The sequence below is a fragment of the Labeo rohita genome, chromosome 2 (assembly GCF_022985175.1).
Source record: "Labeo rohita strain BAU-BD-2019 chromosome 2, IGBB_LRoh.1.0, whole genome shotgun sequence".
NCBI classification, from domain to species: domain Eukaryota; kingdom Metazoa; phylum Chordata; class Actinopteri; order Cypriniformes; family Cyprinidae; genus Labeo; species Labeo rohita.
The window spans coordinates 4,632,866-4,651,629 of record NC_066870.1 but is presented as its reverse complement, the minus strand read 5'-3'; the positions used below and the strand labels follow the sequence as shown (position 1 = coordinate 4,651,629).

Sequence of the window (18,764 nt, the reverse complement as noted above, 5' to 3'; positions counted from 1 at the left end):
CTCTGAATTGGACAATAAAGCACACTGTTGCGGAGCATTACGCAAGATTAAACCATCCTCGTCAGCCTCTGAACCTCCAGTCCCAAGAGCAACAAGTGCAACAGGAACAACGGCAGGTTTCACTGTCGTTTCCTCTTGTTCAGGGTGAGGCTGGCGTGGATGGTAGGCTTTTAACATGTTAATATGACAAATCCTCATTTTTCGGCGTCTTTCAGGTGTGCGAATAACATAATCAGTGTCACTTAATTTTTTCTCAATTGTATATGGACCAGCAAATCTTGCAGACAAAGCAGACCCAACAATTGGTAACAAAACTAATACCTGGTCTCCGGTTTTAAACTCACGAACTATTGCTTTCTTGTCATATCTCTGTTTCATAGTCTTTTGAACAGAGGTCAACGTTTGTCGCGCCATGGAGCAAGCCCTACGCAACCGCTCCCGAAACCTGCTGACGTACTGCAGCACATTCGTTTTGCTCTCTGACCCCGAAGCCAGAATGTTCTCTTTCAACACCTTTAGTGGGCCACGTACAGTATGTCCGAACACGAGCTCGGCTGGACTGAAACCAAGGGACTCCTGTACTGCCTCTCGTACAGCAAACAGCATAAGAGGAACCCCTTCATCCCAATCCCTGCCTGTATCTAAGCAATATTTGCGTAACATTGACTTTAACGTTTGGTGGAATCGCTCAAGTGCTCCCTGGCTTTCAGGATGGTAGGCACTAGAGACACTGTGTTGAATTGCAAGACTCTTTAACACCTGATTGAACACCCTCGACATAAAATTCGTCCCCTGATCACTCTGGATGACCTTAGGAAGTCCAAATGTGGCAAAAAACTTCATAAGGGCTTTAATGATTGAAGACGCAGTTATTTTACGGAGCGGAACAGCTTCAGGAAAACGAGTAGTAGCACACATGATAGTTAAAAGGAACTGATTACCGGCTTTTGACCTTGGCAGTGGGCCAACACAGTCAATAATCACACGTTCAAAAGGTTCATGTACAATGGGTATTGGGGTAAGGGGAGCATTTGGGATTACCTGATTTGGTTTACCACTGCACTGGCACGTCTGACAGGTGCGGCAGTATCTGGCAACATCTCGTTTCAAACCAGGCCAAAAGAAATACCTCAGAATTCTGCGATAAGTCTTGGTGATTCCTAGGTGACCGGACAGTACATGGTCATGTGCAAGTGACAATACATGAGGTCGGTATACAGAAGGAATGACCACTTGGTACACGGTATTCCAGTCAGCTTCCTGTTCACGTGTAGAACTCCACTTACGCATCAACAACGAATCCTCAATGAAATAACCCGTGGGTTGCTGTTTTAACTGTTCCTGGGAAAGCACTGCATCAAAACACCTTTTTAACGTCTCATCCTTTTCCTGTGCGATAATTATCTGCTCACGGGTCATGTTTAGATTAAGCTTTTGAAAATTATCTTGATCTGTTTCAAGAACACAAGGTTTTTCCACACTCTTAGTTCTAAGTAGCAAGGGTTCGTCGGTATGCATAAATGTATTCTCGACCTTAAGTCAATGGATGGAATCACTAAAGACCTGAAATAAACTTAAAAAATTTCATTTTTGCCATGGGTCATTTTTGGACATTTTTGTCCACTATGGACCTATGTGTAACTTTTTTTTTTTTTTTTAATCGGTGCACAAGGGTTAAAACAGTTGAGTACATTTTTTCCAGGACTTTTGATGAATAGAAAGATCCAAAAATCAGCTTTTGTAACATTATACACTATACCATTCAAAAGCTTGGAGTCAGTATAATTATTTTGTTTTTAAATACACTATAGAAATGAATACTTTTAGTTAGCAAGGATGCTTTAAATTGATCAAAAGTGAGGATAAAGACATTTATAATATTACAAAAGATTTCTGTTTCACATAAACACTGTTCTTCTGAACTTTCTATTCATCAAAGAAACCTGAAAGAAGTCTACCCGGCTGTTTTCAACATAATAATAATAATAAATATTAGAATGATTTCTGAAGGATAATGTGACTGGAGTAATAATGTTAAAAATTCAACTTTGGAATCAGAGGAATAAATGACATTTTAAAATACATTCAAATAGAAAACATATTTTAGATAGTAAAAACACTTCACTGTTTTTGCTGTACTTTGGATCAAATAAATGCAGGCTTGGTGAGCAGAAGAGACTACTTTCAAAAAAACATTAAAAATCTTACTGTTCAAAAACTTTTGACTGATGGTGTACATATTTATTTTTAACAATACATCAAAACAACATATATATTACTCTGAAATTACTCTTTATATTACTCTCTCAGATAAAAATGGTAAAATTTTCATGCTGCAATAGTTCGTCAATAGGCGTACATATTCATATTTATCAACAAAAGTAGGTCAGAAAGTGTGAGAGATATGGAGAAATGACTAAATACATTTTACAAAAGCTTTTTGACACTAATAGAACTTCACAGGCAAGTAATTTTAATCACCTATTGAAATTCCATATATATTTATGTACAAAATGACCTTTTTTAAAATGGTTATATCATCTTTAAAAAAAAAAAAAAAAAAAAAGAACTCTGAGAAAAAAAAAAAAGAATTGTCTGTGTTTTGAGGGTTTTAAGCATTTGCAAAGTTTTGTTCCTTCAGTAAAACTGCATTTTTTCCAGGTCAGTTATGAGAGTTAAAGCATTCAAATGACGTAAGGTCTATACATGCTTACACCCTTAAGGCCTTTTAAAATCAGGCAATGCGCCAAGCCAACTTTAGAGTTTTCTAAAGAGTAAAGTGACAAATATGAACCTGATATTACTGTCATACCTGTTGTGCATGACTTCAGGCCGCAGGAACACCTGAAACTGGCATTATATCTGACAGAAACACACCACATAATTCACCTGCGCCGAACACGAGCAGCAGTCAGACGAACAGAAGAGGCAGGGCAGAGAAAACAATGAGCAATAGACGTGGTTACATAACACACACCCAAGTTCCCCTTCATCCCATTGTGTGTGTGTGTACAGGTGTGTGTCATGTTTGAGACGTCTTCTAAAGTAACAATGCCACAACAAATGAGCCATAAGCAAACAAGGCTTTCATCTGTATTGTTCCATACAGAAGACGCAAAAAATGACGTAAGCAACTAATACAAATGCATAAAATTTTAATGTTGTTACATGGAAATGTTATAAAAAGTATAAAAATTCACATAAATGTAAACTTTCACAACAGTTGGCCAAGCTGTAGTTCACATATAAGCTTCTGCTGGTGAATGATTAGTGTATTTTTAATTAACAGTGTAAGTAAACAGCTTCCATTATTGAATGGAACACAATTCATATTCGCATTGTAATAAAAGCCTTTTATGAAGGCCACTTGGTAAAATGAGACATGCTTAGTCTTAAAGGGACAGTTCACACAAAAATCATCATTTACTCACCCTCACGTCATTCTAAACCTATAAAACATTTGTTCAGACAACCCTTTAAAGACTAAATAGCATACTGACAGTGAGACTAGTATGTTAATATGCTGTTTCTGCAGTATGCATAGGGTATTTGTGCGGTATTCAGTAAGTTGTAACCCAGTACTCCATTTCTAATCAGTGAATCCAGTCCATATTGAACGCAAGCAGGAGAACAGGAGATCTTCCATCTTCCATCCTCTAGTCAGCCTTTAGATACTCATGTACGAATGAGATCATCTTCTTCAGATCTTGTATTTCTGTTTCCCTCTGTCACTGATCACACAGATGTGCTGTTAGAGTAAGAGAAAGATGATGGTAAGCTTTTCGATCAGACTACTGCATACTAAACACATCACAGGGACGGAAATGTACAAGATAGCTGGACGAATACAGAAATGAAACAGAAATCCATTAACAAAGATGTCAGCAGATTCCAAGGTGGCTTGGTTATCATGGGAAGCTGATCTCCAAACTGAAAGACAGACTCAAAAATGACTGTCACACAAAAAGCACAACTCACAGTTGATTTCAGTGTGGTTTGGTTTTAGCATGTTTCTAAGCTAATGATGCAACACATACAAATACACAATTTGTAAAACAGTCTATTATTTTATTTAGACTGAACTTTATCAGTACTTTTGGGTATTGATATAACAGTTCAGAGATTTCCAAACTTAACTGGCTCCCCTTAGAATTTTTTTTTCATAATTTAACACATTAGCTGTCAGTTCATGCTCAAATCACATGCAGTTAAACAAATAAAATACTTATATTGATAAAATAATAAAACATAATTTTTTTACCAAGTGATTTATTGTGATTATTTTAATTTTGAAATTGTTTGCTAATTTTAAAATGATTTGACATTTTTATTTTCAGTTGTCAGTTAATGGTTAAATCATATGCAGTTAAACAAATACAATATTTATATTGACAAAATAATAAAACATTATTTATTTTTTTACCAAGTGTTTTATTTTAATCATTTTCATTTTAACGTTATTTGTCAATTTTAAAATTATTTGACTTTTTTATTTTCATAGTCAAATCATATGCAGTTGAACAAATAACATGTTTATATTGATAAAATAATAAAATATTGTTATTATTATTACCAAGTGTTTTATTTTAATTATTTGTCAATTTTAAATTAATTTAGCATTTTTATGATTTAATTACACTTTTAATTTCATATAGAAATATGCTTTTAATTTAATTTTTTAAAAAAAAAAGGTCATTAAGATATTTGTTCCTTTAATAAAACACTTTAATTGTGCAAGTTAGGATCAAACTGATCAAAAGTAACATTAAATACATTATTACAAAAGTGTTTGCTGTTGTTGTTGTTGTTTTTTGTTAATGATAATGTGGTCTTTAAATATATGTGGGCCCCATTTTATATGTATTTTTCCCAATTTTATTTATATGCATTTTCGTTAAAAGAAATTAATATTTTATTCAGCAAGGATGCATTAAATTGAACAAAAGTGACAGTAAAGACTTTTATTGCTACAAAAAAAATAGATTGTAATTAGCTGTTCTGAAATTTCAATTTATCAAAGAATCCTGAAAAAATATACCACACTTTCCACACAAATATATGAAGCACAACTGTTTTCAAAATTGATAATAATAATAAAGTTTCTTGGGCAGCAAATCAGCATATTAGAGAGATTTCTGAAGGATCATTTGACACCAAGACTGGAGTAATGATGCTGAAATTTCAGCCTTGCATCACAGGAATAAATTACATTTTAAATTAGATTAAAATAGAAAACAGTTGTTTGAAATTGTAATAATATTTCATTTTTTAATGTATGTTTGACTTTTTTTCTGCACAAGGAAACATCCTGCTTACCAGAGTGTGCTATGTTATGTAGGCAGCTCACTAGATTTCAGAACGGCTCTACCGTCTATGATGTATGCATGTGAGAGATAGATACTAGATTGTTGGATAATTGAGTTGAACAGCCCAGGGCATTCTCTGAAGTGGGTGTCATTTTTCACAACAGCTCACTTACCCCTAGCAACCAGCCCTCCAAATGGAGACAAATGGACAACTGTGCAGCCGCACAGAGACTTTTCTTCCCTAATTCTCGCAGTGCTAATGCGGTCCGTCATTTCACGCTTGGGGTAGACATTACAGGCTCGGGTTAGTAATACGTCACTGCAGTTCTAGCAAACAAACTCATTTCTGCTTCAAAGAAAAAGTTCTGCACATGTCTCTGAGCGCTCGAGCCGCTGATCTCACACCAGCTGCCGCGTCCAGACTTTGGAATATGTAGACACACAGGGCGAGTCCTTCGTCTGGGGATGTGCTCAAGCTTTATAAAGCTCTTTGACATAGTGACAAGCAACAGTGTAGACTTATAAACTGAATAACATAGCAAGATGTCAATTTCAGTCAGCGTAACAGATGAAATGTTGAGAAAGTGAGTCTTACATTGAGATCTCGGAAGTATTCGTTGTAATCCAAGGCATAGCCGACCACAAAACGATTGGGAATCTCAAATCCAACATCTGGAATAAATATCACATATGAATGAAATGGAAATGTTAATCTGTGTTTGTGATGTCTTGATTTTTCATACCAATGTTTTAGTGGAAAACAAAAAAGCCTGACATAATGAAATAATAGCCAGAAAAATCTTATTTTTTGAAATGGAAAAGTCTACTGAACCTGTTTAAATTTGGTACATTAGGTTTTTATTGCTCATGTAATATGGTACAGTGAGAATATGGAGCTCATACATGAGGAGGAAAACCCCTCAGTTTGATATAGAGATTGATTCAAAAATATGCAGTTTGGTGCAACTGTTCATATTCATATGGACAAAAAGTAAGATAAATTTATGACAGTATAGCAGACTACTTATATAAAATGCATATTAGTTGTCACTCCATATCTCCCAATAATATGCCTTAGCAAGATGATATTTACAAAGTTTATAGACCAATTTAAAGTAGACGTCACAGTTAAGTCACTTGCAGCTGCGTGCGCATACTGGTTGCAGAAAAACACTGGTAACAAGTGGAGGTAAACGGGTAAAATCCACGGAATAAGAGAAAAAAATATTTTTGTGCCTTTCGATGTCAAAATCGAAATGCAAATAATTTTGATAGAATACTGTTGTCAAAGACGCCATTTGAAGCTAAACGCAGACTTTAAATGGACAAACTATGGATGAAAACTGCCATGATTACTCTACTTTTAAAACATTAATTTGATTAAATAATAGGTCTACATAATATTCACATATGCTGTTCATAAGGGACGTATTGTACTAGCCCTACAGTTACAGTTCTGGCTTTTTTCCCCCTCAGAATTGACTCACTATTTTTGAGTTAAATCGAGTTATAAAGTCTGAATGAGGAGATATAAACTTGCATTTGCGAGAATAGAAAAGTCAGAATTGTGCGATAAAATAAATATTGTTCTATATAAATGTTAAGAGCTGAGGGGAAAGGAGAGAACGACCAGTTGTTTTTCCTTATTAGAATTGTAAAATATAATCACGGAATTGCAAGAATAAAATCAAATGTACCTTTTTTAATTCTTTTATTCCATGGCTCCATAGTCTGCCACTTGAACTGCCCACAAAAAAAACGTCATCCCTGTTTCGGATCTGTAAGACCCACTATCTAATGTCAGTTTGGTTGAATAACAGTGCTTATCGCTGGGACAATGACATCTAATCAATATAATCTATAATCTTTTTAAATCTAACTATTTTGTACCGTGTCCGTGTAATTCTCTAGCTGCAAAGGCTACCTCTCCCGGGTTTTCTGCAACCATGATGCGCACACATCCCGAATGTTTACAAACAGATAATTGGTCTATAGTTTTATGATCAAAGCACTGTAGCTTTCATTGTCAAATCATATAATGCATTAAGAGCTCCTCAAAAGCCTAACGATCCTATTTGATACTCACATAAACATGATTTTCTAAAATATGATGCATAATCAAGTAAACATAAGTTGCTACAGTCTAGTAAGTGTTCAGATTAAAATTGATATATATGAAAGTTATTACTTTAGCAAGATTTCATAGCAAAAAGAACCACATCCTGAAGGTGGACATTTGTAAAATTTTACTAAAAGACTTTAACTTGCTAAAAAAGTACAAGGGTCATTCCTCGAAACTGGTGCCTTTTCCACTTAGAAAAATGTAAAAATAAAGTAAGTTTAATCGGTGTTTTTTAAATATCCATAAAATTAATTCACCTTAAAATGACAAGAAATTGTATTGTGCCATCTCAGGCTATGTAATTTATTATTTTATGACTATTTTTCTACCTTTTTGTATTTTTGTCAACCCAGTTACCAGCACACGTTACTGGATACTATAATTTAATAATAACCCATATGCCACTGAATGATATAGGAATGATATAGCTTAATAATATCCCGAGGGTGACCTTTAAAATGTTTGAATTTTACACAGACAATCTTTAAAAACAGGGTCAAAACTAATCAGTGTAAAAAGTAACGATTTCAAACTAATTTGCTAATTGCTAGCTAATAATCAAGTTCACAAAAGCACATACTGTACACTTTGAAAGGATTTTACTTGTAGATATTGACTATATTAAATGTAAAAAATAATTGTTTAAATGGTAACAGGATTGACATTGCATGAATGTGCTTTATAAGTACTAATAAACAGCAACTAGTTAATAGTGAGAATTGGTCCTTAAAATGAAGTGTTACCATGTATTATTATATATTATATTAGTACATCTCTTCTAATATAATCACAAATGATTTGCGTGAACATAGATGCATTTATGTAGATCGGGAGGCGCATTCCCTTCACAAACAAACGTAATCCACTGCATCTTCAGCGGCTCAGATGTCGGGAGTAAATGACGACCACTATGTTCATTATTACATCCAGCAACACAACACCTCAATCGCTCAATTGGAGATATTCTTGTCTAACTCACATCCCTGCTCCGGCATCGAAACAGTGGAGGTCGGACTGTGACAGCTGATCTGAGGTAAAAAGCTCATGTCATTCAACTATCGTGGGAGCGGCCTCTGTCAGTGTGAGAGCGGCTCGATTTGAAAAAGGGGATATTATTTTTACAGGTTAATTAAAAACCACTGCATGGATTTTTATCATTAAAGGGGAGATTTATACATACAATGCCAACACACATTAATGTTCAAACAAGTGAATTTGCATCCGATGACCCCTTTAACATGTGACTTTCTTCCATACATTCTCAATTACCCCCCACCAAACCCACCGCACACTTTAGGTGACACCGGCAGGTACAGTTACAACGGGAGTCAATGTCTCTCTTGCATCCCCTGAGCACAGCAGGACACCGACCCTGGAGACCCTTGCTTTAGGGGGTCTGTTAAATCTCAATGGGCTCAGGGGAGGTGAGAAAGACATGGTGTCCTGCTTTAACTTTACCTGCTGGTGTTGCTATTAGACAATGTTTCTTTAGAAAAATTAGTAATTTATACACTATCTAATGTTATATTTCATAATACTAGTGTTGTTTTATTTTTGTACTATTCTGTACTATTTTGAGATCACTCACAGTCTGGAAGATATCCTGTCCCACTGGACACCCGTTTCACCAGCAATCTGTGACAGATAGAAAACCAAAAGCCAAGTTCTGAAAAATATCCACATATCAGTACACACACACACAATCATACTGCACTGTACTCAGTCTGTGGACTCACCCAGCTACTTTGATCATCTTGGGCTTTAAGGCTTCAACGTGATCCAGCAGAGTCTTCATGGTCTTTCCAGTGTCCACGATGGCCTGTGGGAAGAAGGACACTGAGATGAAGGCTGCCACACACTATCAGCTTAAGAAGCACACTTGACAGAACTTCATCAGAAGACAGAAATCATCACATGCCAGAGCCACAAAATAAACACTAGAATGCTTGAGTTCACTGCAATCTACTATAGTATGTCTTATCAAATATTACTGTAATGCAACAAATAGGTGTAGCATCCTGTCCTACAACCTGCTATATAATATAATATAATATAAAATAAAATATATAATATAATATAATATACAGTTCAAAAGTTTGGGCTATGGGTATGGTTTTTTGCTGCTACATTTATTTTTTGCATTTTGAAAAATACATAAAATTACTATATTTCACAATTATTATATTATAAATGTTAAATACAATTGTGCTGCTTATTATTAAATATTTACATTTTTTCAGGATTCTTTGATTAATCAAATTTTTAAAAGAACAGCATTTATTTGCAATTTTATAACATTGTCAAAGTCTTTACTGTCACTTTTGATCAATTTAATGCATCCTTGTTGAATCAAAACAAGTAGAAATTTATTATTAGGTTATTATTATTGTTATTGCTATCTATTATTAATGGTATTATATTATGGAATTTTTACACAAGCAAATATCACAGATTTCATGTAGGCCTCTATTTTTACAGAAATGTTAATATTGTACTTCACTTTTTTTTAGCTGTATCAAACTGTAAACAAAAAATCTGTATGTATTAAGCTAATTTATTATTTAACAAAAGCTAAATGTAGGGCACATTATTAAATGTGGAAAGTTTGCAAAAAATGGCAATTACGGCTAAAAACAATCATTCTGCTTCTAAGTCACAAGTAATGAACGCAGCTTTTTTTGTTTGAATTAATGGTACATGATTGACTGACCTCAGAAATGTTTAAGCATATTGAGAGAACAGAACAGGGCAGCAAGCAGAATAATTTGCTATAAAGCATCTGAAAGGCCTTTATTTATCTGAAAGGATATTCAAGTGATTGAGGGAGCGAGTTTATCCAGACTGACAGCAGACGTACCTCTACAATCAGGACATTCTTCAGGACATGTGAAGGGGAAACACAGGAGATGAGACACTGAGCGCTCAGGATATATCAACATCACAATATACTTACTGCAAAAATAACTCACATAGTCAAACAACAACAATATTAGCACAGTACTCAGACTAAGTCAGTTTAATGGTGGGAAAAGGGCAAGACTGAATTACAGTAATGAGAATGATCACCGGCTATAATAGGAATTACAAAAACAACTTGGAAGTAAACCATCTGGATGCATTGTACTAATGAGGACTGGAATAGAATTTCTTTTGGGGTAAAATGTGTCCTATTTTCATGAGATTTTCCCATGAGCTAGGTTGGAGGGTTTTTTTAAACAATATTTTAATGTGCATAGACCATCAAAACAAACAGAAATAAACTACAGGTTAAAAAATGAGGGAATATTCAAGGGAAATATGAAGACAAAAGATCCTTTACTAAAGAAGTGTGTCTGTTTCACAGACTCTGTATCGCATTATATCACAATCTTTAGCTCTACTGGGAAATCCAATTACCTGAGCAACTGAGCAGATCAATCCTCTTACTGAAGAATTAGTCATCATAAACCTTTGACAAACTCTAACCTCTCATTTCTATCACAACACACATGCACACATTTAAAATCACTGCACTTTACTAGCACTGAATGGGGGAAAATAGTCTAACAAATGGTTGGGTTTAAAATCATTATAATTATGGTTAATACTAAATAAAAAAGAAGAAGAATTTTAGAAAAAAAAATATGGGGACCATTAAATAAAATTAATGCAATTACCTAGACAAAGTAGTATCATTATTATAAAAAGCCTTAAATGAAGGTAAAATTTGTAAAATGGCATAATAATATTTGCAAAAGATTACAGCAAAAGAAAATAGCTGTGTATTTATATTAGTCATCACAATTACCTTCTTTTTTTTACAATAACACTTTTTGCTTTGTGAGAGTCACCATAGTATAGTATTTAAGTCAACATAAATTAAAAAACAATAAATGGACACGTATACAGAAATTATATGATTGTAAATGAAATGCTATCGTGTGTCAACCTTTGACCTGTAAAACAGTGTATTCCACAGAAAAAGATGAGTCAACGTTGAGCATTTACCTTTCAAAAACCCGAACACTAGATAGTAAAATTACATTCTCTTACAGCGCTCCTAACTTAACAAGGGACTTCAAAACAACTTCAAAAGGCCAATCTCCAAAAATGAAATAAAATAAAATAAAATAGCCATTATATTTTATTTTTATTTTTTGCCTAGTGATATTATTCAGCCAGGTTGAAAAGACTGAGAATATCTTTACCTTCCCACTCAGTACAGACAGGTTCTCCGCTCCCTCTATGTGAAGATCTTGAGTTGACTGGTCATTCTGGTGTAAAATCAAGATTAAAAACACACATTACTGGTCAAATATTACTACTGCTATATTTACTATTTCATTTAATGGGAAAAAAATCGAAATTAACAAAAAAAAAAAAAATCTAAAAGGATAGTTCCAGTCCTTGATTCTGATTGGTTGAGCCGCATTTGAAGCTGTTGTAAATTACTCTACAAACATACACCTTTGTTTACATCTGTGTGTTGTTCGGCAACCACTTTGTTGCAACCACAACCGTTTCTGAGGAACTACATTGTTTGGCGGAAGAATAATGTTTTTATTAATATCACTACACTTTATTTGCTCTGTTTTATTTTGTAAAACCTTACTATGTATATGGAATAACCGTTTTATAAAATCAATAATCCTGTGAAGCCGTGGTTTACGGTGACAGCTTCACGTCGTGCCTAACAACGCCCCTTAGCTGTTATAAATTCACTGTGAACCACGGCTTTCTTATTGCTTTAATAAAAACACCTTTAGTACATATTAACTGGGACCAATGTGTCTGGAAAGACTAATCTACTTTAAATGAGCTTAGACATTAAATCAAGTTAGTGTCATAACTATTATTATTACATCAAGTGGATGCTTTCCAGACAAAGCGATTTAGCTTAAACGAATGACCGTTTTCATAGATCCTCCTGGGTTCAACCACAGGCTTTAGTTTAAAAATATCAGCAGTGCTAAAAAAAACAAAGCTCAAAGCTGATATGGAAATCAACTAACTTCACAATCTCAAAGGCTGAGCTGAGATACAGAGCATGACAAATATAAAGCCAGGACGCCCTCTGTTGACTAAATACATACAATACAGCCAGCACTCATCAACAACAGTCACTTTATTAATCAAAACAAACACCACTAACAGAAATGCCTCAGGTATTTAAATGTTGTGCCAAAATATGCCCATCTAATGAATTTAGTAAATTTATTTGATATAATATTTTATTGTCTGCCTTCGTGCAGATGTGTTTTATTAGTTCTCTATTCATGTAACAACTTGTAAAATAAGACCAGAAAAGTGTATTAAGAAAATATACAGAACACTCCTGTTCAAAAGTTTAAAGATTTGTTTTTATTTTTTGAAAGAAATTAATATTTTCATTAATTAAATGACATTTATGTTACAAAAGTTATCTGTTTTAAATAAATGCTTCATTTTTAAACTTTTTATTTAACAAAGAATCCTAAAAACAGTATTGTTATGGTAGCAAGCACCAAAATACTGATAACAATCAGAAATGTTTCATACTAGAACAATTTCTGAAGACGGTAGTAATAATGCTGAAAATTCAGCTTTGATCACAGAAATGAATCACATTTCAAAATGTATTAAAATATGAAATCGTTATTTTTGAATTGTAATAATATTTTACAATTGTACTCTTTTACTGTATTTTAAATCCAGCTTTAGTGAGACTTAACAGACTTAACTATTGAATGCTAAAGTATTTGGTAAATTTTGACTTGTGACTTGTGACTTGTGACGTGGAATTTAGTAAATCAGATTTGGTTGGTTTGGTTTTGGTTGTATGTCTGACTTGACACAGCAATTTACATGCAAGAAACCTTTAATTCATTATGTTTGCAAAGGCCAGATAAATGCGAGATAATCACAAACAAAGTGGCATTTGTAAAAGAAAATATTATTTATATGTGTGAAAGCCACTTGTGATTAATCATATGATCTGAGCAGTTTCATGCCGTGTTAGCATGTAAAACGCTTAGGAAAATCATTTTAAATTTGCTCAACATTCAAATTGTGAGGAAAATGGAAAAACAGGATCTATGGAACAAAATATCAGAAACAGAAAAGCTCAAAAACACCAAACTCACCAGGTAGCTCTTGAGCCGGATGAAGTCCACCCTCATGGGAAGGGTCTTGTTGGAGTTTCGGCACAGGACTTTAATGCAGTCCACCAGGTCAGCGCAAAACTGATAACCTCCCTTCAGCACACACAGCACCACAATATCATGATCGCCAAGATCATCCATGATATTTCTGGCCAGTCTCTCTATCCTGGAAAATCCCATGACAGCAAAACAAGGCCTAATTGTCCTTTTTGATCCAAAAAAGTGTTTGTTATCAGAAAAAATTAATGCAATGTCTACATATTTTACAGGCAAATCAGTCCTGGTTTAAAAAAAATCCATCAGGAATTTTATCACCATAAATAGACCCTAATGGTAATTTTTGTAAGAAAACATTGAAAATGTATATCAGAAAACACATATATATATTAGGTCCCAAGATGACTGTTAAGATTACAAATAAATGCCCCCGACTTAAATTACATTTCCTTTAACTGTCCAGTACATAGTCATTATTGTAATAGAACAAGCACTGGTACTACTAATGATTGCAAAATAATCCTGTAGAAATATCTAAAGATAAAGTAGCATCTTACATGCTTTGTATTCTTGTCTCCTTTAATCATTATCCTTTAATTTGGGAACCAAATTCTGACAGAATTATCATCTTAAAAGCTCATTTATTTTACTTGACTTCACCGGTAAAACTTACAATCAAGGCTAAAACTGACAAGCAAACATGGCTCTTATGTAAACGCTTATCCAAAGTCGGTGATAACTGCAGTGTAATTACAAAATGAATCCACATGCAAATTAATTGTCATTAGCCTCTCAAAAGGAAAGGCAATTTATTGAATCACTCACATATATCCATTTTAACATAAATTTGCTTGCATAAAAATTAAAAGATGTTAATCTAAAAACTACTTAAGCAGGTCCATTAAGAAACATTGGTTTCAGTATAAACTAGGCATTATGCTGTAAATCACATATTGCCACTAAAAGCATTTAAAAAGTAAAAAAGCATGTTTAAAAACTCAAATGCATTGCTGAAATTATTTAAAAATATAATATAAATATACAGCACAAAAGTCAGTTTATATCAATATAATAAAATATGCATTTCCATTTGTTCATATGCAGTGGTGTCCTAAAATCTCATTTAAACCTGTAATAAGCATATTGATTTTGCCAGTCTGCACGATGGACTTAGTAAGTGGCTAAATGACGCCTTAATTTACAGTACCTGTCCATAATAACTCCATGTGGGATGTAGACACACTCCAGATCCTCGGAGTAATGCTCGGGAAAGGTGAACAGGTCCAGTGGGTATCCGAGCGAGTCATCTGGGATCTACAAAACACAGTTGAGTTGAGACACATGCATTTTTTCACGTGTTGCATAGTTGCAGCGTATGGTCACAAAGTTATAGTTAAGTAAAAACCACCAGCTTTGGTTTCACACTAAAGCAGTTGAATAACTACTTTTGCGATGCATTTAGTTTATTTACAAGCGCACAAACCACAATTCCTTTATCCAAGTCTGTTTGTTTGCGTTCCTGTTCTGCCATGTTGGATTCGTGCAGCTCGCTTATCTACAAACCACGAATGAATCGTACTCTTCTCGCGTCCAAATCGGTAGTGCTGATGACGACACTCGCCATGACGTCATCGCCAGCGCACAGAAAGGGTGTCACCGCTGGCGGAGCTTGGCGTAGCGGTATGTGGGTTCAAAAGAGAAAGCTTGGAAACAGTGCAATCCCCAGCACTTGTTCATTAGATATGTGTCTGAAGTTCATTTATTTCCCAAACAATGGCCTACTAATAATATTCTCTACAAGCCTTTTTTGCCTAATGGTTGTTCAGCTGCTCCAATGAAGCTCTGCCAGATCCTACATCACCTTGAGTAGAAAACATCAGGTTTGTTTCCTTACAAATATGTATCACAGATGCAGTTCACTTTTAAACATAGTATATACATTGTATCAGTTATATTGTAGCCAAATGCTGATTGTTGATGGTGTATTTAACTTTCTGTATTGAAATGAAGCCTCTAGTGCTTGACTGCTGAAATTTGTCTTAATAAAATGCCTGGAATGGCTGAACCTGTAAATTACAGGGGTGTCATACTTTTGGCCATACAGTTTATAAAAAGTTTATAAATTATATGTTAATAATTATCTATATGTGACCCTGGACCGCAAAACCAGTCGTAAGGGTCAATTTTTTGAAACTGAGATTTATACTTTATCTAAAAGCTGAATAAATAAGTTTTCCATTGATGTGTGGTTTGTTGGGATATGACAATATTTGGCCTAGAATCTGAGGGTGCAAAAAAATCAAAATACTAAGAAAACTGCCTAAAGTTGTCCAAATGAAGTTCTTAGCAATGCACATTACTAATCAAAAATTAAGTTTTGATATATGTATGGTTGGAAATTTACAAAGTATCTTCATGGAACATGATCTTAATATCCTAAATTTGACATACAATGTATTTTTGGCTATTGCTACAAATATACCTGTGCTACTGAAGACCGGTTTTGTGGTCCAGGGTCACATCTTAGTCATCAAAATCGCCGTAGTTACAGTTTTCACTCAGAAATTGCTAATGAATTTCACAAGCAATTACAAAGAAATAGCAAGTAAAATTTCGAAGTAAAAAAAAAATAAAAATATTTTCTTATAAAATTCAATCCAATTTTGTTTTACAGCTTATAAAAACAACATTTATTTACAGTGTGTATATATATATATATATCTTAAAACCTTTTTTTTGTTATTTTATGATCATATGAAAAATGTCAAGGTCAAGGTCAAGATGACCAGAAAATGTATTTGTTTTGTTATACAACTGTGTCAGAAGTTATATATTTTTAATTAAAAAAATTACTAACTTGTAAATAATAAGAGTCTAATGCTTTAAATACTGGGATTGCATGTTACAAACATGATATGTTCTTGTGTAATCTTTGTTGTTATGTAGATTATTGTATTTCTGTTGTGGTTTGCAATATATTTCTTTAGTAAATGAGCTTTGAGACTTGAAAATGCATATTACACATTAACACAACCAGTTTTGGGGAAAGTTACTTTTAAAAGTAATGCATTACAATTTTGCATTACTCCCTGAAAAAGTAACTAATTACATTACTTCGTTACGTTTTATGTAAAGTAATGTGTTACGTTACTTTTGTGTTACTTTTTAAATCTGGGTAGGGCTTGATTCTTTGTTTTTAATATAAAACATTTCTAATGTAAAAGCCCTTTTACACCAAAAGTGAAATGAATTCACCTCGACATTTGACATTTTATTTTGATAGGCTTCTTCTTTGATATCCAGTGTAGACCAAATCTGTACAGGTAGGTTTTAAACAGCTTGAAATTGGCTCACCAGACTTATAAGCCTCAACAGCCCTTCTTCTGTGGGGCTCTGGCAGCTCTTTGATCCTGGATGATAACATATACTCCTATGCTTATGATGAAATCAGACCAATCTACTGAGGTTTACATTAAACCCATAAGTGTAGCCTTAATCATGTTCTCCTGATTTACACTTAGCTGAAATTTTAGGCACTTCATTTAGTGATAAATGCAGGTGTGCACTGACTTTTTCCCAGATAGGATATGTCCATTTTTGTTTATTTAAGCTGTGCAAAACATTAGAGTGTCAGCTGTTAAGTTATAATCCCATTCATTTTTTGTTGTTGGTAAAATACTCCTATTATGGATTTTTGAAAATTACCTTTCATTCGGTGTGTAACATGAAGTGAATGAAGACATCCTGCAAAGTTTTAAATCTAAAAGTGTTCTGTGTATAAAGTAATTGTCTCTCAAAAGAAAGAGTCGACTCTGAGTCAATTAAATGAGTCATTTTTTAAAAACAAATCCCAAGCTGTTTCATGTTGACATCCCCCTCCCCCTCAAACCCTGTAGTGGATTCCTGTGGATAGCATCATGTCAAGAAGACACTGTGCTCTACACCGTAAGGATAAATCTGTTAGGGTACAGTTAGGATATGTCAAACACCCCTTACAAAAAAAGGTAAAACAGCGATGTAGGATGATTTTGAAGTTGGAGGAGAAAACGAGATGGGAGTTTTTCGATATAGCCTAACTGTCTTTAACCAAAGTGCACAGAGCATGTGCATTGCAGAGCTAGACAAGGTGAGCATTTGTGGTTAAAAGTGTAAATATGTTTTTTTTTTTTTATAAGACAATGGCCGATCATTTCACTAGGTAAGACCCTTATTCCTCGGCTGGGATCATTTAGAGCCATTTAAAGCTGCATTGAAACTGCATTTTTAACCTTCATTCTGTTTAGCACCACAGAAGTCCACTATATGGAGAAAAATCCTTGAATGTTTTCCTCAAAAAACATAATTTCTTTGCGACTTAAGAAAGAAAGACATAAATATCTTGGATGACATGGGGGTGAGTAAATCATTAGGAAATTTCTATTCTGAAAGTGAACTAATCCTTTTAAAAATTGTTGCTCTCATGTACTCTGTAGCATGTAAAATACATATTTAGCCGTGTATGTTGTAGTGTTGCACGATATACCGGTACTTAAAAAGTACTGCCGTACCCTGCTTTAATAAACGGTACGATTCAGCGTTTTACTAGTACTGGTATTTTAAGACTGCATTTTAATAAGAGCCTATTTCTGGGTGTCTGTGTTAGTGAATGGCACAGACGCACAGTTTTGTTTACTACACACTCAGGCGTGAGGCTTGCGGTGTTTTCAGCCTGTGATGCCTCAATATATGAGTACATGAACACATGAACATAATCTCTAGAACTGCTTGGAGAGTCACTTAATGAGCATTTTACCGTTTCTTTTGCGGAAAACTATCATCATATATTGATGACCCTATTCACAGCAACCCGTCAAAATAAAAGTTGGGTTTAATTTGACAGTCAGAAATAGGCATATATTAATATATTACTTAATGTAAAGACAGTACTACTACTACTAATTAAAATATTATTAAAGCAATGTTCAAGGAATATTTACCAGAAAAAAATATTTATTTATTTACAAGAAAATTTGTAATTGTTTTAATAGATAAAATAACTATGATCTCCATTTGGATCATCTATTATTCAGTTACTTTTTAGTATCAGTTCACTAGTATCGTGATATTTTAGTCAGATATCGAAGTCAAAATTTTGGTATCATGACAACACTAGTATGTTGTGTTCGCTCCATGCAGCTTGTAGGTCACTGGCAGTTTTCTACAAATGTGTCGATGAATAGT

The 18,764-nt window shown here is 34.0% G+C and overlaps 1 protein-coding gene across 1 annotated transcript; it reads right to left on the bottom strand.

The window, feature by feature from the left end:
• Positions 1-3,140: 3,140 nt before the first annotated feature.
• On the bottom strand, positions 3,141-15,141 carry prtfdc1b (phosphoribosyl transferase domain containing 1b). Its single transcript, XM_051122635.1, has 9 exons — positions 15,028-15,141; positions 14,752-14,858; positions 13,530-13,713; positions 11,616-11,681; positions 10,286-10,303; positions 9,165-9,247; positions 9,017-9,063; positions 5,902-5,978; positions 3,141-3,748 (listed from the first exon to the last, which is right to left on the bottom strand). Exons 1-9 carry the CDS (start codon positions 15,073-15,075, stop codon positions 3,701-3,703), a joined length of 678 nt encoding a protein of 225 aa, XP_050978592.1. The 5' UTR covers positions 15,076-15,141; the 3' UTR covers positions 3,141-3,700.
• Positions 15,142-18,764: the final 3,623 nt, after the last annotated feature.

Coding starts and splice junctions, on each gene's coding strand:
- prtfdc1b (XM_051122635.1), bottom strand. CDS start 15,075: ATGGCAGAACAGGAACGCAAACAAACAGACTTGGATAAAGGAATTGTG. Junction 13,714..14,751: donor CATGGAGTTATTATGGACAG/GTACTGTAAATT, acceptor GGGATTTTCCAG/GATAGAGAGACTGGCCAGAA. Junction 3,749..5,901: donor AATACTTCCGAGATCTCAAT/GTAAGACTCACT, acceptor TTACTCTAACAG/CACATCTGTGTGATCAGTGA.